The sequence below is a fragment of the Macrosteles quadrilineatus genome, unplaced genomic scaffold (assembly GCF_028750875.1).
Source record: "Macrosteles quadrilineatus isolate MER2022 unplaced genomic scaffold, UCM_ALF_1.0 Scaffold_6__1_contigs__length_79288215, whole genome shotgun sequence".
Classification (NCBI taxonomy): Eukaryota; Metazoa; Arthropoda; class Insecta; order Hemiptera; family Cicadellidae; genus Macrosteles; species Macrosteles quadrilineatus.
In genome coordinates this window covers 10,437,426-10,458,733 of record NW_026542599.1, presented here as the reverse complement: position 1 = coordinate 10,458,733, position 21,308 = coordinate 10,437,426, and the positions used below count along the sequence as shown (strand labels likewise).

General features: G+C 33.5%; 1 protein-coding gene across 1 annotated transcript in view; it reads right to left on the bottom strand.

Annotated features, from left to right (window-relative positions):
• The window catches only part of LOC128997182 (acetylcholine receptor subunit beta-like 1), an 88,536-nt gene that overhangs the window by 47,050 nt on the left and 20,178 nt on the right, over positions 1-21,308 (bottom strand). Inside the window, exon 2 of the mRNA XM_054422779.1 lies at positions 11,418-11,554. Coding sequence (XP_054278754.1) covers positions 11,418-11,554 — 137 coding nt within the window. The remainder of the gene's footprint in view (positions 1-11,417; positions 11,555-21,308) is intronic.

The window sequence follows — 21,308 nt, the reverse complement described above, 5'->3', positions numbered from 1 at the left end:
GATAGCCTATTCCCCATATGTCTTTTCTGTTGTCATACGGAATTTTTAAACGGTAACTTCGCCTACAGCAAGCTTGGTAAGTTATGCTATTTTAGTTCAGAATAGTTCCATTTCTTAATTAAATATATAGGCTTTTTCCTAAACAATATTTATTCTTAATCCTATTCTCTAATACGAGCTATAACTCAATAACTCGGTTATTGAACCAAGTTTAACTTAGACATATTTGCTATGTCTATGGTATGTCTGACTGTAATTTAAATGAGTTTGAAGATATTAAAACAGATGGAATATGGATCGTAAAGGAAAACAAAAAAATCTATGCCGTATCAAAAAGAATTCATCGATAATAATGAATGTTCCCTTTAACAGGAAAGTACAGCCAAAACTATTCGTTTAAATTTTCATATATGTTGTACATGTTACATATCACTCCATTCCACACTCATCCTTCACTCATTGGGCTCAAATACGCACCTAGTGGCATCCTTGTCTCAATTGATACTGATAATAATTATGTAAATACTGTCAAAATTATTTCTTATAGTCGTAATATTTATAATAACATCATAAAACTTCTGAAATATTAGTTTTAGGTAATCAATACTTCATCAACTGTGAAGCAGGGATGGAATGTTTTAAACTTTGGCATAAAAGCAAAGGTTAACGTAAGGTTGGTAAAGTAAGTTTGGGCGCAGAACCAGTCAAAGAGTCTCCCTTACTTAAGTGACCAAAGTGGCTGTCTACGAGGTCATATGTTATGTACTTCGTCAGTTACATGTTGTTAAACCGAGTCAAATTTAGGTTATATAAACAAAAATATAACTATCAAATTTGTATTACAAACTCTATAATTTAAGCGCATAAAACATTAAATGTATTTATAAAATCTCTTCTATCATCCTTGAAAAGGTGCTGAGTTTTCATTAAATTTCATTTATGTACTCAATTTTAAGGAGTAACTTTATTTTTTCGTATGAGTTCATAATTCAGTTAAATAAATGTAAATAGATACGTGCATACATAGTAAACGTGATTTTAGTATTACATGTAATTTAACTTGTTTATTTTCTGGACCACGAATGAACTGGCTTACCTGTAGTACTTTAAAACTAAACAATTTTTACGCGGGGAACTAATCTCGAACTTAAAGTTTCGCCACAGTGTGGAATATAAAGTTACTGAGACAATTCTCCATTAGAAACATCCATCATATGGAAGTATAAACTCGTCATAAATACACACGCGAACATTTGTAGCATTTGGCAAAATAATACTGATTTCGAAAGCGTAGATTTGCCTGCGGAGCAAGTCATGACCTTTGGCTTTAAAAACAGTCGTCATCCAGTTAAAAAAATTGGATCAATTTTCAGTACTACAGCTATTTCAACCTTTTATATTTTCACAGCATTTCGTAAATCAGAATGATTGTTGTGAATTTACTAGTTGTTTCGTTTATGCGTTATAGACGAGCTGTGTCATAGACAAATTTATGTTTCCTACAGTTGTAAAATAGAGTAATAATTTAATAAATTACAAGCTATAATCTAAAGAATGGTAAGTAATGGGAATGGTAAAAAAAAAAGAAAAAAGTAAGAAAAGTTCATGAAATCACTTGGTTTACATGTGGGGTGGGGAGATAGTAGATTTGTTTTGTATTTATCAACTGTTATTAAACTATTTTGAATTTCACCTTTGAAACTTCGTAAGTGAAAGATAACTTAACAAATTGTTTCATAAGATCTGAATTTCATAACGTTTTTGTTTTAAATATCACCACAACAATTTGTATCATAATTGTTTATTATAAAATTTGTTTATTATAATATTTTATGAGTGTCAGATTGGCCAATAATCTTCAAAGCAAACATAAAAATTACTATCCTTTCCCAGGAGATCTTTGACCCCCTCATCGAAATAGCATCACACCTTGATAGTAAGGTACATATATACCTTACTACCGACAACGATATGCTTTTAAATACCACTATCAAAGATTTTAACTCTCTGTCTAAGTTTGTGTACCCGAGAATAGTGTAGATGTATTCAAATGATCCTAAACGAAGGGAATATAGGCTACCTTATTGAAACCTCTGTTATTGTGTTAAAATTTAGCTAAACATATTGTGATAGATCAACAGGTATACTATTTATTCAGTTGTGTAAAAGAAATTAAAAATTTAAATCTGCTATTCAATTTCATTTACTATGTGCTCAATTAAACAGGGGAGAGTAAACGAAAATGATGTGACGATTTTCATTTCAGTGTTGCCAAATGCCGGTAACGGCTTAATGTGTTTGCGGCTTACCATGCCTACAATCAGGTTGGATTGGCAACATTGCAGTGGGGGGAAATCATATGGAGTAGCCTTAACCCTCCCGACAAATTCGTTGTGGTTTACCATAGCACCCTCCCTTTCCGTTACGGCCTCAAAATAATAGAAATTGAACTACAATTCATTGAAAGTGATGAATTTTTGGGATAATCATGATTTTTAAAATCTACATAAATGTTTTATTTATATTATTTAAAAAAAGTACCAACGTAAAAAAATCCTTTTCCTACTGTTGCTGCTTCCCCAATAAATATTTTTACCCCTAAAAGTTTCGTTGAAATTTCTAAAGTACCCTATAGCATCGAATTGAAGGAAATTATAGTCTTATATGTTTATTAAATCTATGATCCATCTTTGTGCCAATTTCAACCCATTTGGTTCAGAGGGGTTTCGCATGTGGATGAATAGGAAAAGTATTTGGCCTAAGTGGCTAGGATAATTATTCTGACACCCCTTCTTTTTTCTACAATAAATAGATAAGAAAAAACTGAATCAAATGAAATTAGTGGCTTATTTTGATCGATTTCGATGATTTACAACCATAAAGATATAATATAAACATATTTTGTAAAGAAATGGGTCAAAATTTGTTGAGCCACTGTTTTATGCCCTTGCTTTGTCATCTACGTTCAATTTCCCAACGAAGTCAAGTTCCACTAATGAAATATACTGCTTGCACTTATTATTAATCATTACATCATAACTTCACACATAATTTACTTTTTAATTGACATTTTTGGTTTTCCATCAACACTGCTCTCATTTAGAACCGTAGAATAAAACTCTTCTAAACATTAACAGCGAAATTTGTGGCTATAAATAAACGGGCGGTATGAAACGAAAAAGAGCCATTTGGATTCACTCCAGTAAAGTGGGTACTTAAGATGTTTAGTTTTTAATTTGTCGTGCCTTTATAAAAACGTGGCTCGGGCTTGCCAAAAAGTTGGGGACAGATGATTTACACAAGCTACCTGACGTGGTTTAGAAATTGTCAAGATGTTATTTCAGACAGTTCTTGAAGCAATTTAATGTTATGTCTCCAGTACAGTTACGACGCTTATTTTATAGAGCGACACCCTTTAATTCGTAGAGTACAAGTGGAATTCTTAGCCTATTGTGAAATCTGAAACCGGGTTTGTTGCTGTTTCATGATGGTTTCTCGTGTGGAAAGTTTCTCGAGTGCAGCAAAGGAATTTTGCACTCGCGTTACACATTACATTTTTCCTACAGTTACTACAAGGCATAGCAATAATTAGTCTTTAAAACAATATACATCACGTTTTTATATTAGGATAAATCCAGGGATTGAACGAAATTGGAAACGGTGCACTAGTTGATCGTATTGGTGCAGTTCCGGTCAGTTATATATCATAATCCACGAACAAAGCACGTATAAAGCCAAGAGGAACACATTCCCTTCTGAGCCAGGAAAACGATTCTAGGGTACAAAAGCGGGAAACTCGACCAACATTAACCACCGGAATAACCCAGCTCGGCTAGGCTATCAGGGACGTGTAACTCCCCGACCCGACAAAATAACGAAACACGCCCGGAAGCGGATGAAAACCACATAAAATTACAACATTTTACTTGAATTCACTGAAATACCACCTACTCCAGATAACTCCATTTTCGTATGGATGTAAATAAAATTTTATAATGGTCATCTTTTTTTATGTAAACAAATGTTAACTTGAAAAATTTCAGATGATTGACAACAAAATTCAGCACAAGCTATGAAACGTTAAAAGCATGTAGGACGAAGGGCTTTCACGGGATATCATCCAAACCCACATAAGGCACATCTAGAAGATAACAGCTTTAAATTAATGCCTATAAAAATAAATATTTAGGGGTCGATTTGATGAACACAAAAATCCAACAAATTCTTTTACTAATATAGATAGATGATTAATTAATGGTGATACAGTGGATTGATAACAGAATATTTGATCGAATTACAACAATGCAATTAAAACAGCTGATAATATTGAACTGTATATCTTTAATTGCAGGTGATCTGCCGGCGACACACCACGCGTCCGCTATCAGTAGACAAGATTTTGTCGAGTTTGTGTGTCCTTGTGTAAGTGTTTGTGTATGTGTTATAAAGTCTTCACAATCCAGTCAGGTAGAGGATTTTAAATACTGCAAACATTTTGGTGTTCACATTGAAAATTACCTAGGATTGAAGCAGTTGTCACATAGCTTGAACCCCCGGATTACTTTACAGTAATTATTATTATACAGGGTGTTTTTTTAAAAACTTGCATCTTTATTTATGTAAAAACCGCAATAGATAGAAATATGCAGTTTGCGGGAATCATCTATTGACGTAGGGGGCCCAATTGTTTTGAATTCAACGTTACATTCACATTCCCCCCCTTTCCCCCCCTGCCCCCAACTTATTTTTTTTAAATAGCAAGGTACCCCTTGTGACATATCAAATGAAAGCTCATAAAAAAAGAAAATGTTTGATGAAAAAAAATTAAAAATCGGTTCATAAATTTGTGAGATATTCCCCCCCTCACCCCCCCGGAGCTTAATTTTTTTTAATTGCAAAGTACTCCTTGTGACATATCATATGAAAAAGCATAAAAAAAGAAAATTTTTAGTGAAAAAAAATTTAAAATCGGCTCATGAATTTGTGAGATAATCACCCCCCTTTTCCCCTACCCATAACTTGTTTTTTTAATAGCAAGGTACCCGCCCTTGTGACATATCAAATGAAAAATAAATTTCGCCAAAATTTTTCTTTTTTCATGCTCTTTCATTTGATATGTCACAAGGGGTACTTTGCTATTTAAAAAAAATTAAGTTCCGGGGGGGTGAGGGGGGAATATCTCACAAATTTATGAACCGATTTTTAATTTTTTTTCATCAAACATTTTCTTTTTTATGCTCTTTTATTTGATATGTCACAAGGGGTACCTTGCTATTTAAAAAAATTAAGTTGGGGGCAGGGGGGGAAAGGGGGGGAATGTGAATGTAACGTTGAATTCAAAACAATTGGTCCCCCTCCGTCAATAGATGATTCCCGCAAACTGCATATTTCTATCTATTGCGGTTTTTAAATAAATAAAGATGCAAGTTTTTAAAAAAACACCCTGTATAAAAAATGAATACAAGGTGAGTTTAGATCAGAATGAGATTATCATAGGATAATAGCTATCTGTGTAACTTGGTAAAACACACAAAGATAAACTGTTTCTTTAATCAGACAGCCTTTATCAGTCTTCTAGTGAATTATGACTGAAATAATGGGAACAAAAATGTAGTATGCTCTATTAGAATCACTTAAAAAAATTCTTTTTGTTTGTATTTTAAGGTGAAAGTGGAGAAAGGGTGAGTAGGTTGACTTGTATAGCTTTTTAGCGAGTAAGATTAGCTATTTATTTATCCAGCACTTCAACAACTTATCCATCTAGTGTGTGATAAACCCGATAAAACACACACAAACATTTAATTCGTCAGTTTATTATTTACATTTTGTATAAATAACTGTGATCGCATTCCACAGTGTTAAGGAGGCAGGGTGAGTGTAGGTTGAGATGACGTTGGTAGCTTTAGATTCACTGTTTCTGTAACCAGGGCACTGAGGATTAAAAGCCCAACGATGCAGGAAAGCTAGTCCCATCACTATGAAAAGTTGATAACCGTATTCTTTGGAACGAACCGAAACCCTTTGAACGGCCAGCATAATAAACATCACCCAGTACATAGCTACAATGATATCTTATCAGCCAAATACAGAAAGAAAAATCACTTAGGTAAAAAATTATTAACACAAAACTTGCACCGATAAGTCAGAACTCGGTATTTTCAGACTTCCTCTGTAGTAGTAATGCAGCAATGTGGTGACGATCGATGGGAGGGCTCCTCCCTTCCCCCACTCCCTCTCTCTCACCAGTGGGAGGGGGGGGGTTAGCCGACACATAGTTTATCTGTTTATTATTCCCTTACATCCCTCGGAGCCTGAAATGGGTCCTTCTGTATCAGAGGTGCCAAGGCACATTATAGTGTCTTTCGCAGTCGAATGCCCTAATGCCCACTCCATCTCGACTGATGACTTGTGAAAAATGTTCTTTCCAATTTGTTAAAGTCATGTCCTTGGGATGAATTGCAGGTAACTAGGTGTTAACTTTGTAATGTAGACCTATGTGGTTATAGAGGTCAACATGTTTTGGACTAGAATAACTAACAAAGTTACCTCTCCTTTACTAAGATACCCCCGCCGCATCAAATCTGCAGCACAACAAAATTTCCATTTACCTGTTGGATTATTTCTTTATTTCTTTAGAAACGTATCAGATTTATATTTAAATATACCCCCGCCGCAGCAAACCTGCAGACTAAGCGAATTTCCATATGTCTGATTGGATTTACACTAAAATGTCTACTTAAAAATTTAACATTTATTTCCTTTTTAAATAGAATTATTTTAACAGGTACTTAGGTTTGCTGCATCAGGGAGGGTAAAACTTTTTTTTGTAAAATGTTAATAGTTAGTAAGAAATAAAAACATTTTCGAAATTTGATCAAAATATGTTCATAAACAAGCAAACTACAACAGTTTACTCATTCTCCATAAGAATAACATGGGAATTTAAAATTTACATTTTTTTTTTAAATTTTCTCCGTAACCATTAGGCGCATAGTAACACTTCAATATACTAAATTATTTGTTTTTTTAAGCTCTACAAAATGGTTTGAAAAGATTTTGCAAAATTTTATTTTTTTTGGGTCAAAAATGGGAAAAACCTATTTTTACCCCATAAAACCCCCCATAAACCCCCGTTCCCATAGTCCGATCATGCTGGTTCGCGAACTCGTTCGAGTTTATCCCGCCTTACACCTTCAAACCAAATTTTATCAAAATCGGACAAAAATTACTCAAGTTATCGTGCGGATGGACACACACATATATATATATATATATATATATATATATATATATATATCTATATATAGATATATAAAAATTTGAACGAATGGTGTTTTTGGCCTATGGGGACATCAAAATGAAAAAGTAAATGGGTCCCGGGCCTAGGTCTTACCATGAGACCTACGGTAATAGCTACTTCCCTATAGGGAAATTCGCTAAAAATCAGGTTAAACGAGTACTTGAGTTTGCTCCTACAGTTAAATTCTACAGAGTAATAAAGTGTCTAATTAAATCTGTGTGTGATCAAAATATATCCGCAAACAATCAAACTAAAACAGTTTAATTATTCTCCATAAGTAAAACATGGTAATTTTAAATTACCTGATTTTTCAATCACCAATAATTAATCTCTTCTGTGAAGCCTTATTACCACTCATTATTTCCCGGTTATTAATAACGAATTCATCATTGTGATTCTAATTTTACTACGCAAAATCTATATAACATTTATCTAACATAAATAGGAACCCAGCCCCTTTATATTATTGGGTTAAATTTGAACTAAATATGTAGGAGTAAAACAACTGAATTTTGTACTGACACTCTTGAAAGCATTATATTTTGTGTATTTTAAAACTCATAAATAATTAATTATGTGGCTAAATGTAAACCAACATATAGCCGTTAAAAAAATTATACAACAAAATATATCTTTATTTTGGTAAAAAAAAAAAAATATTTTAAACTAAGATCATTTTTAGAACACAATTATAATCTAGAATGCCTAGTATATATTGTTTTGCGTTAGTATTCATCTCCCAACGTTTTATCGACAATCGTTGACTAAACTAAAATGGCACACTCCATTAATTTACTGATAAGCAGGCTGTCAGTGTGTTGACTGTCGGACACCATATACGGTTGATTTGATTGATCATCTATATGCGGGTGAAGAGACATGTAGGCCTTGCAATGTTTGTCATTGTATTAATTCAATAAATTAAAATATACTAACCCTATCACTCAAGAGGGAAATCTATAAAAAATAATAGGGTGCGAGCCTTTATGTTAGAGTCTATATATGCCAAACAATTGATTTTCAAACAGTTAAACATATTAAAACTCATGGAGGTAAATAAAACACTTAAATGGAATTAAACATTTGGAAAAAGATACATGAGTCAGATTTTGTCTCGAAAAGGGAAAAGCATCATGCTTGAATTATTTTTATCCCTTACTTAATCCTTTAGGATCTCGAAAAACTAAAATCATATAAAATAAAATATTTTTTTCAAGACGATAAGCTAATACTTTGAACAATGACCAGCAAGCGGAAAGAGAATAACTTAGTAGAATAAAATTAATAAAGTGTGTTACTGTAGAAACATTATTTATCTTTTATTTGTAGATGCTGTTATGCAGTGTATTGAAAGTTGATACAGTTTATGATAAGTAGCTCCCTTGACTATTAATACAACTTCAGTATCCAATAGTCAATGGTAGCGCATTAAATTTGACACAGTTAAAAGGTTGGTGTATGAACGATAAAAGAGTACTTTGCAGCACTTGCAAGTAAATTTAGCTCAATGATTATTTACTAAGGGGCTAGCAACAACTGTGAGTGGGAATGAAATCTGTGGTTCATGGTGGTGTATAATTCAACTGGTGAAAAGTGTAATTTAAGAGTATTCGCAGTTTTATCAGCAATCGAGTGTATTTTGAAAAGTTCAGAGAATTTACTCTAAGTTGAAATTGGTAAAAAATAAAGTTCGTGTAAAAATCTCGTGTAAAATCTTCTCGTGGTAAAAATAAAGTTCAATATGAAAATTAGATCAACTAGCTATTACCCACGGGGCTTCAACCCCTTTCACTTCATAAGTATTAATAAAACTATTGATTTATTAAAAGATAAGGTGAAATAAACAAAACTGAATACAGTAATACAAAACAATAATCACACTTAATAACGTAATACATTTGGAAGAATAACAAATCGATTAGTACAGCTGAGGTATTTTTAACATTAGGTATATGGAAAGTTCCCTTTAGAAAGGAATTACGACCTTAAAGGGCAATTTATGGAATAATGGATAGTTTTGCGCAAGGTTTCTCGTCATGACGAACATTTATGGTTAATGGGGGTGTGACTTTTAATTTTCTCAAAAGTTCAAGGATACTTTAGGATTTATATATCAATAGGTCACAATGCAATATACGCTTTAATACAAAAATAAATGTTACATTTTGGACGAGTATTGATAAAAGATTAATTATCGTAAGTTATTTTTTACAATACTATGTTGCAAGAACCAAGATTGAATTTCGAGCAGATCATGCCAATAGTAGCGGCACATTTCAAAAAATTTCTAAAACTGTTCCGTTACAAAATAGTGTATTGATTATGGCTAGTGTGCTAAATGCGGCGCAGACAGGCAAAATACAAGCTGTACCTAGTTTGCTCACTGTCTTTCGAAGGCACTCCTAGACACGGGCCCGGACCAGCAGATTTTAGTTTCGACTGGTCGATTTTAATAAGTTACCAAATATATAAATGGCAGGCTTTCATTCATGAAAACCAATGTTTGACAATACTGTACAACTAAACAAAATTTCGTCTTACCGATTTTATTTTGATCAATGTTAGGGGCGATTTGTTATATACAGCTTCTTTTCTAGTGGACATCATTAAATGTTATTATAGTCACGTTCATTACAAGCTATTTACTTATTCTACGCTACACATCCTTAGATTTAAAGTTGTTAAGCAAAGTACCAGGGGACTAATCTTTGCTTAGAGGCGGTTTGTGGGGTTTAAGAAGTAAACTATAGATTAAAGGAGTTCACTACTCCTGTGTCTACTCCTTTTATCTATGGTAAAACTTAAAACATTAACATTAGTTTTATAGTTTACGAAAGGTGTTTTTTTAATTATTATAAACGATAAATGTACCGTTTTATTTTAACAATAGGTCACCCCATGGTCGAAGTTCGACCAACCATGATTTCCGACTTTATTTAGTGTAGTAATCCTTTCTTCAATATTTTGAAACACTATTGATAAGGCTACGTCAGGTTATAACGGTGAAGGTAAAGGCATATGATGTAAGATAAAAATAAAATAATTTACTCGTATTCACAACGGTACTCTATGTTATTGCATTTTAGTTAAATATTAGTAGGTGTTAAATGTTACAAAAAATAGCCGTATAGGTAGTTAAAGTATTATTCATAAGTGCATATATTTTTTGCACTATGTAGCCTAATAGGTTTTCCCCATTTAATTAAAAGCCATAAACCTTTATCAAATTAAAAAATTACAACTTTGAATTTTGTTTATAAAATCGTTGGTGGTTGTGTAAAATTTTCAAAAACAGACGTAAAGAACTATTATCTCTTTTCCTGTTACTAAGCTCGGTTACAGCAGATAGTTCTATGCAAAACCAACGTGTCATATTGTTTAACCTCTTATGAACAATAAAAATCCATGTTATAGGTGTCTCATTAAAACAAATGGCCATTATTTGAGTTTAGAACACAAAATTACTCGACCCACAACAATTAGTACATGCGAAGTAGGTTAAGTTTAGTGGTTCCAAAAAGTTCCCGAGAAGTTTAATGCTTTTGGCAGATTCTAGGTTTTGCCACTTATGGGTTTTATATGTGACCTTGTGCTTTGAGATAACCAGTGTAAAAAGGCTCTAAAACAATTAACGTTTTGACAGTTTAAGAGTTTTTAAAATTTTTCATTTTAAAATTAGGCATTACAACTAAACCGAGTTAGAAAGGTACTGTAGTAGTACAACTTGAAAATTTTATGATGAAAAAATAATGCCAAAACGCAAAAAGTAGAAATTAGATTTTGAAACAAACTAATAATTATTTCTCTGCTTGTGAACAATTTCAGGGCCAATTGATGGTGACTATTGCTGCTGAAGCTTAATGTAATGTGATTATATTTTAGAAAACAAGTTATGTGCACCTAAAATATTTCAATACTTTTAGATTTATTGTCAGAAACTGGTATTATGTAATAACTTAATAGGTAATTGAAAAATCCTTGTTTAATTTAAGACCAATTACTTGTTTAAAATAACTAAATTAAACTAATATAAATGAAGTATTATTTATTCGTTTGGTTAAAGAAAACTATAATTTATCAGTAAATAAAAAATCAAACCATTTATGAAATCACTTACGACGTTGATGAGTTGAACGAAGGCCAGACCAAATCTCACGTCCACTTTCTGTGTCATGTTTTGTACGGGTCGAATCAGTTTGTTGTAGCCTCGGAACAGGTCCCGCACTAGGCGCTCCTCGTCTTCTGAGCACAACCCTGCAAACAAACAAAGCTATACCACTGTACACCTCGCTTGAGGCTAGAGACTACATGTTCTGTATGGATTGTATAAGTTTGTTGTAGCCTCGGAACAGGTCCCGCACTAGGCGCTCCTCGTCTTCTGAGCACAACCCTGCAAACAAACAAAGCTATACCACTGTACACCTCGCTTGAGGCTAGATACTACATGTTCTGTATGGATTGTATAGGTTTGTTGTAGCCTCGGAACAGGTCCCGCACTAGGCGCTCCTCGTCTTCTGAGCACAACCCTGCAAACAAACAAAGCTATACCACTGTACACCTCGCTTGAGGCTAGATACTACATGTTCTGTATGGATTGTATACGTTTGTTGTAGCCTCGGAACAGGTCCCGCACTAGGCGCTCCTCGTCTTCTGAGCACAACCCTGCAAACAAACAAAGCTATACCACTGTACACCTCGCTTGAGGCTAGAGACTACGTGTTCTGTACGGATTGTATACGTTTGTTGTAGCCTCGGAACAGGTCCCGCACTAGGCGCTCCTCGTCTTCTGAGCACAACCCTGCAAACACAAAGCTATCACTACCTCTGTGGACCTTGGGTGAGGCTACATAATATAAGCTTTGTACGAGTCAAATCAGTTAGTTATGGCCACAAATCAGACTTGAATCAACCCCAATTCTCATTTAATAAGAGGTGCAGGGGAATTAATATTTGTTCTACAATCTTTTTTGCTTATTTCGGCTAATTTACCCTGCTATTTTGAGAGTAGAGAACAATGACTTCGCTGTCCCAAAAACAAATGAAATATGACAATTCAAGAAAGGTAGCCTATATTTTAGCATAGTGGTATTATGTCAGCAGTGATGTTGGAAACGGTAGAGACTATCTAACTCCCAAAATAATACCACTGAAACCCTAGTATTGTATTACAAAGGTACTATACATAGTTCGTGCAATTGATTTCTCTCAAATGTCCATACTATAACACTAATACTTGTTGAGAGTATGTTGTTGACCTAGTGGTTGCGTTTGTGAAATCTCTGAGAGAAGTCCAATTCCAATAATATCCCTGAAATAGACCATTTATTGAAAGAACGTTTGTGGTTATTCAATTGAACAATTAGCGTAGACACTAAAAATAGGGAAACACACACTTTCGAACAAATTTAGATAATTTCGATCAATAAAACCCTTTTCATACACCTCGAACACATCTCAAAAACAGATTATTCAACTAATTTTCTTAGAAAACGTACAATTATAATTTCATTTTCCCGTTGAAAAACCAATCGACAGGTAATCCAGAACGTAGGATGAAACGTCACAGGTTTCCGATAGTGTTATTGGAATCAATGATAGAATTTCCTGGTGGCCATCACAAGTGGCGTTACACGTTCCAGCAAGGGTCGTCAGCAGAAAATCAGCACAACATCAGCACGGAGCAGCACCGTTACTGTTATTGGCTTTCGTGGTTCAGCATCCCGAGGAATCTGAGAGGTCTCAATGAAAACAAGTCATTATCAATGGAAATTCGCTTTGTCTGCAGGTTTGCTGTGGCGGGGGTATTTAGGTTATGCCTTATGTATGCCTAATGTATGTTAATATTTACATTGTACAATCAATGTTATGGTTGTTGCAAATTGAAACAGTTGACAAACCAATTACAAATCTTTGTTTGCTTACGTCAGCAAAATCCCAAAAAGATAGAGACATAACATTTCTATAGTAAACATTCTTTTTGTTTGGTAAACAATGTAATGGTTAATTTTCGCAAGTGACGAACATATAACGAAAATAGATAATTTCAAAGTTGTGTACCGAAAAAATATATAATAACTAATAATGTAAATAATGTATAATAATGTATATGTAATGTGTATAATGTAGCCCCTTAATAACCAAGCATGTAAAATTATTGACAACTTTAGCTTATTCATAATTAGTTACGGCTAATAATGAATACGCTAAAGTTGTTGTTGAATAAGCTAGGATTGTTAGTTTCAAAAGTGCTTTAGTGTTTTTCAACCTCAAGTTCAATAATCCTTAAGGTTACTTATTGGCACTTATAGTTTTAAAATACACCAATTAGCCAATTCCTATGCAATTATCTCCAAATATATGTTGTTATATACGTATTTTGGCTAACACGGCGCTGATAGGCAAAATGTAAGCTGTACCTATTTTGCTCTCTGCATTTTGGATGCGCTTTTACAACTGGCACCAAAGATTTTATGAATCTTTACGGGAAAGACACCACTAGTAATAATGTTCGATGTCTTGGTCAAAGTAACAATTGAATCTTCATTTCTTAGGTGTTGCCTTTCGGATTACTTAACAAATACTAATCTAGAGGTTAAATAGATTACGTTAACATTTTATGACTACTTAAAATATGAAAAATGTGCCTAAGAGTGTGTAATAAATCGTTGGAAATTTATAATATACACAAACATTTATCATGTGTCTGTTTGATTAAATCGAGGTACCGCCGATGTCATGAGTTTATTTAAATTCGTGTGAATATATTTCCACAGCTTAATTTAATTCAAATACACAAACTAAACATAATAAAAGTACTGCGAGTTTTTAATGTTTACTTAATCGAAACCATACAGCTAAAAATGAAACATAATTACATTTAATTAATAAAAAAACAGCAAGTTTTATTCAAGTCGAATACTTGTTTACAAAGTTGTTTTGTTAATTTAATCAAACACACAGTAAAACAGAGCTAAATCAATTACTTCTCATGTGATACAAGAACTCCTAATTGGTTTAGAACCCGGTGAAGTAGATTCCAAAATTGTCGAAATGCAAGGATAAATTATTTAAAACAACTGTTTAAGTCAGCTTTTCTGACAATGGGTTTGTACATTTTTTGCAACGCTATAATTTCTGTGTTATTATTACATAGAAATAAAATTCGATTCGTTAAAACTCTTACACTCTACATAAAATAGTGTGGATAAAAAACATTAATTTTAACTAGTTCTCTTAGAGAAATATAAAGTTTAAGGATAAATATAACGTTTTATTTTAGTTAGATACTATGGTTGAAAGTTTTTAAGTAGTTTTTCTAGGCATTCATAACTTTTTAACCAATCAAGAGGTTTTTCTCACACAAGTACTTATTAATAGACACTTAATTCACTGTGATCAGAATTAATTGAAAGTTATAATTAAATAATTTATAATTATAAGACTGTAACAAATATCTCCATGCTAGGCGTATTGATAGGCACTATTGATGCATGGCGCTAACCTTTAGTATCCAATAGTCAATGCTAATACTAAAGAGCATCGAAGTATATTCGATGTAGATTTTATTCCTATTGAGGTTACTTCTAGGTCACAATTTGTTGGAGTTTTTTTTGTACTTATACCCATTCATTATCTTTGGTGAGTTAAATAGTTGTAAATATAAAATACATTATTAAAACTAATACTAGTGAACCTGTGCGGCTCAATGCCCCGCAAAATTACATATGAATTTAGAAAACAAATTCATCGTGTTACTTATATATTGGCTCAACGTCAAAAATTAAAAACAGTAATAATAAATCCTTAGAAGAGAAGCAGTCCAACCATTTTCTAGCTGTATGTGTATTTTATTTAGTAAATTAATAAGTGTTCAAGTATGTTATAGGGTAGTTATTTTTAAAGATTTTTAAAAATACACGTAACAAAACTTTTTATCATTTCAAACCAATAGGCCTATGTAGAACCTGCTATGTGGCATATTTTGAGGGTCATAAAGATGTTGCTTGAAGAAAACACAATTGGTCTGGGTAAGAACAGTGCTGATCTTTAATTAAAGTGCTTAAGTTACTTGGCTTGGTGCTTTCATAACTGCAAACTCAAAATACACCCACAAGTAAAAAAGAATCAAGTTATTGGTTGTATAACCTACTTTTGTGTAACAACATTATTCACATGAAGTAGATGATTTGTTTGATTTGTCGATCAGCTGTTTTGTTTCAAATGAATAAATAATGTCAAAGATTTGTGATTTTAAATACATAGATTATTATAGAAAAGTTTTCTAAATCATGGTTACTTAATCTCAACTAATTTTTACTATTCCCAGAATTAAAATAAAGTAGTAAGATCCATTATGAATAAGCATTAAGGTGTACAATACTTAAATTGAAATGTAGTATACATCAACAGTCATAATACACAGAAATTATTATGTAGTATACTTTGACTATGTTCAAGTAACAAACATATGTTTCTGTAAATAAAAATTATCTCCTATGTTATCCTTATGGGGAAATACGAAATTGTAAAGGACTCCAGGGCCTCACTCTCTCATTATTTCCCTAAAAAGAAAGTTTCCTGCACAACTTCACGCTACGCTCTTTCCAATGACACCAAAAACATGACAATCGGTTCAGTAGTTTCGGAGGAGTAATTGTCACAAAAAATCTGCTTGCGTATTAAATAAGTATAGATTACATAATTTTAGCGAGTAAAGTATACATGACATTGCTCTTACATCAAATTAATGATAATGACGTCATGTTTGTATGGATCTTAAAATAAACAATTTCAGTAAATACAAATAAAGGTTAGCACAACATGTATGACGCGTATTGTGTTGAAATGAATAGGAGTGAAGAGGAGAAGTGAACCTTTATTAATGGTTTCGTAGCCAACACAAACTACAGTATATTATTTACAAAATTGCCTTTTGTCAGTTAAAGTTACACACATATTGTCCAATAATAAAGCAATTTTAATAAATACTCTATCCATTGCTGGTTTGACCCAGAGCGGGGTCGGTTCATTATTTCCGAGAGTTTATTTCCACTGTACTGAAAGTTGATTCTATCTAAACTAACATAAGGTTGACAATACGTAACCAGACCAGGGACACTGGACATTCCCTTTCAAAAACGTAAATAATTCCGGAGAAACAGACAAAATAATCTAAAACAACTAACTTTAACTTTAAAATCACGTGCGTCATTAACAACTGTTGTTGAACCTGCATTGAATTCAATGAGAAATTACTAAGTGCTTTGTTGAAACGTTTCATAAAATATTCATTCGGCCAAGAGCGGTTTGACGAGTCCTGTCGTTGGACTCAGTCCAGAAACATTGGGACAGTTGGACCGCACTGGAGTTAGTTATGGTTTCGTTTCTTATCTTTAAACCCGTTAAGAGTAAAAAAATTATAATGGAAAATGGGAAGGGGATTTATTTTAATCTATACACCCAAGTGTGCACTAAAATCCGTTTACGGAGATTTACAGATTCAAGTATATTTTTACATGTTTATCGAAATAGCGAGAAGATAAGTTTTTTAAGTCTGGTCCGTAGCAGAATGGTTCAAGGCCTTGTTTCTCAGGGTGGAAGAAGGTTGACGGTTCTAATCTCGTCTCGGCCAGGTCTTTAGTGAAGCCACAGAGAAGTAAAAGAAAGGGAGTAAAATAATTTATTTTACTTCTCTGTGGTGCAACTCAAGACGAGATCACCTGTCTGCGGCAGGCCTTGGCGAGAGAAGACTCACCCAAAATAATCGATGAACGATTCGGGTGGAAGTTTACGGGTGGATTCCCTGTTGTCTGTACCTAAAACCATGCATTCGATAGTTTATACTGATTTCCACTCGGTTGTTTCCACTAAAGCTTAGGTTTGTAAAATTTTGGATTCTCAAGTACGTTAAATAATTAAATTGATACATAACCCAGGGATATCACAGAGTTAAATTTATTTAACTCTACGTTTTCAACCAAACCGCTTGCTAAGACTTTACTTGCTATACAATTTTCTGTAAAAAGTATTTATGGGGAAGTCAAGGGTTTAAAGACGTTTAGTAGGAACATTACGTTTGAAATTCCAGCTTTACCTAATGTTGTAGCTTTAATGATATCGTTATTTGTACTGATCCACCCCAACCTATAGGAAGATGTTAAGGCATAAATATTTTATTTTACTCTCAAGGATATGAATTAAAAACTAAACCGTATGACGCACTAAAGAAAGGTCCAAGTTAGCTCAAAGTTAATTATTTTGTTCTGGATCGAAAATAATTAGAAATTTAATTTAAAAATGGAGAAATGAATCGAAGTTAACTGAAAATACTTTTCTTCTTACTAATTAAGCAAGTATTTATGATTTATAGTTTGAATCAAACAAAGGAAGAGACCAAATTAAGTAACTAATTTTCAGTTCATGATAGAACACATGTGGAGCCAAAGGTTCATAAATAAACTCAACACATAAATAAACACCGAACACGATTCTCTACAGTTCTGTCCGTTGATTGTTTAGTAAACAGAGATCAGCTGACAGCACAATATGCTCCATCAGCACGTTACCATTACAGTTTCTACTTCGCTGAACCAACAGTGACCATGTCCACCATTGTGGGCAATACTGGTATCATAGGAAGAACGTTTAAACCTCCCACTATTGATTGAACTAGATATTCCATTCCTATGTTGAAACTGTGGCTAGTGTAGGCCTAAAACGTAGTTGAACTAAAACGCCGACAGATTGAGCCACCGACAGACCGATAGATTGATCCACTGACATATTGATCCACCGACAGATTAAGTCACCGACAGATTAAGTCACCGACAGATAGAACCATCGACAGATTGATCCACCGACAAAATGAACCATCGACAGATTGATCCACCGACAGAATGAATCATCGACAGATTGATCCACTGACAGATTGATCCACCGACAGATTAAGTCACCGACAGATTAAGTCACCGACAGATTAAGTCACCGACAGATTAAGTCACCGACAGATTAAGTCACCGACAGATTAAGTCACCGACAGATCGAACCATCGACAGATTGATCCACCGACAGATTTACCTGATGTAAACTACAAATCTCTGTCTAGTATCCAACTTTTTAACAGAGTAAAACCAAAAGTCAATGGTGGAGCAAAAAAACCTATTGTGCCATGTCACATAAACTACCACAGGAACAAAAGCTAAGAGAGAAAACTCAATTTTAGACTAAAACACACCCCGTGAGTGATCAATTTAACAATGTTATATAAAAAAATCCAATTCAGCTGGCCCATGCAGATGACATTCCTACTTCAGTATACAACTAGAATGTTGAAACTTAAAAAAAACACATAATTTTCGTCAAAATTGAGTGGTGTAACCCTAGTCAAAACATTTCCATCAAATTCGAAATAAATTGAGGAGTTCGTATTGCTTTCTCTAAAAAAGAATTTCTTATTCTTTCTTACAAAATGCCAAATTTATAATTAGGTAATTCATCTTTTGGGCCTGAGGATGATTGGAGTGTCCAATAGAAAAAGATCACCATTACCATCTATTATATATATTTACCATATTGTCAAAACAGTATAAGTGTGAATATATGTTTCAAGTGTTATTAGACGTACACTATGTTGCCATTAATTATATTTTCCCCGCAAACTGTGTACTATTTAATGTTTTTGACTCTTAATAAAGTAGTTTTGTTAACATGTTAAATTTCGGAATAAAAAGGGTTTAAGGGAACTGTCAAAATATTAGTCTAGTTATCATCCGACTTTGTTCAGTTGTTTAAAGGCTTATGGACAAATGACCGAAATTACTGAAAAGCTAAATTATTTAATTTATATTTCTTGTTGATATTAACTATTCAATTATCAATTATGGAGATGGGTACGCCTCCTTTTCACGTATTTTAACCCAAATATGAGTGAAAGATGAGTAGAGAATGGAGTGAGATGATCTGTGTTGGAGTTGGAGTGGGATGTTAGGCCCAACTGTTTCATTGGTTAGGGCCATTTATTAAAAACCCAATAATCAAGGACAGCTGTGACCAGTATCCAACCATCAAAAAGTTACATACTTTTCTCAGGATCGAACTGGCGACCTTAGGATTGCGAGGCGAGCACCATAAACACTAGTCATAGCAGTAATAATAATATTTTCTTTTATTAAAGAACCCATTTTTTTAGGTCTTAAAAAGTTAACAAACACATATGAGTTAGCACCTAAACCAACTTATAATAACGTCGTACTTGGTTAAACGAGGTGTTAAATAACTTAAATAACAGGAAAGAAATTGCAAACAAAACCACTAATAAGCGGCATCAGACGGAATATGCTAAATGCTGAAACAATTTTAACAATAAAATTGTCTTCAGCCAAACCATAAGTATGACAAATATTCTAAGGATGTTTAATCTATTGTAATAGTACAATTTTTCATAGCATTTATTTATAAACCCCTACAAACATTATACGAACCAATAAGTGTTGACCAAACCAACCTCTTACAATGTTGGACGAAGCGCAACTCAGGACTGAAAAGAAGCCATTCGTTCAAAACGTTCTCGATGTTTACTTGGGACGAAAATGAACGATTCTTGAAACGTCGTTTGAGCAATATCCGCAGAGGTTGCAACTAAAGTCGTTGAGATGAAGAAGCAATCGCGCAACCCGCCGAGGTTAGAGTTATACTTCCGGCGTCACTGACGGATATCAGATTTGGCGGGAATCAACCACGGAAACGTCATTTCCGGTGCTGAAGATTATCTTCCGCGGTTATCTTATCAGTCACATCTCTTATCATTCAACCCTCTAAGTATGGTTTTGCATAAAATAGATGTAAAAACTTGAATTTAGGTTACAAGATTGATTGTAAGACCACGAGGTATGCTTTATGATTGACAGAATCGAACCTAATGATAAAAATATCCCCGCCACAGCAAACCTGCAGTCTAAGCTAATTTCCATTTACATGGCTGGATTTCTACTAAAATATTCCCTAAAAATTGTCAGATTTTTTCATATTTACATAACAATAATGTTAGTCATTACTTAGGATTAATGCTCCAGGGGAGATATTGAGGTGTGTTTTTTATTGCAATGTTGATAGCTTGGTATAAAATAAACAAAATTTCCAAATTTGATTAAAATATCAAAAACCTAAACAATGTTTCTTTGTTAGGAGATAAAAAAGCAAGTACAACAGATTATTTACTCTCCATAAGAATAGGTATTTTTAATTATCTCCGTAACCGTTGTGCATACAACAACGCTTCAACATACAAAATTATTTCTTTTTTTAACCTCTACAAAATGGTTTGGGGAGTAATTATGAAATTTTGTGTTTTTAGGGTCAAAAATGGGAAAAATCTATTTTTACCCCATAAAACCCCACATAAACCCCAATTGCCATAGTCGGATTAGGCTGGTTCGCAAACTTGTTCGAATGTAGGTTTACACGTTTGTACCAAATTTTATCATAATCGGATGATTTTTGCTCGAGTAATTGCACTAACGGACACATACACATACATGAATTTGAACGGATGGTGTTGTTGGCCTCTGGGGACCTCAAACCGAAAAACTAAATCGGTCCCGGGTCTAGGCCTAACCATGAGAGCTACAGTAATAGCTTATTCCCTATTGGGAAATTCACTAAAACAATAACTAACTATCCCAGTCGTAAAAAAAAACTTTTGAATCCACCCTAGTGTTTAGCAAACACGAACATAAACATCCATTAACATTTTGTTTGTAATATTACTACAAGAACATTTGGATTGGGTTAAACGGAATTAATGTATAAACAATGGATACGTTAATATTAATATTAGGGTCGAATTGTTAATGACACAGGCAATACTTCTACTAATATGATTTGGAAAAATGAATTGAATAGACTTTGTGGTAGACTAGTGCATAAATGGAGGGAAGGACTAATAAACTGATGAATGAGACTAAGCTGGCCTTGTGAGCGTCTGGTACTTAGGGGGACGTATTCAATCATT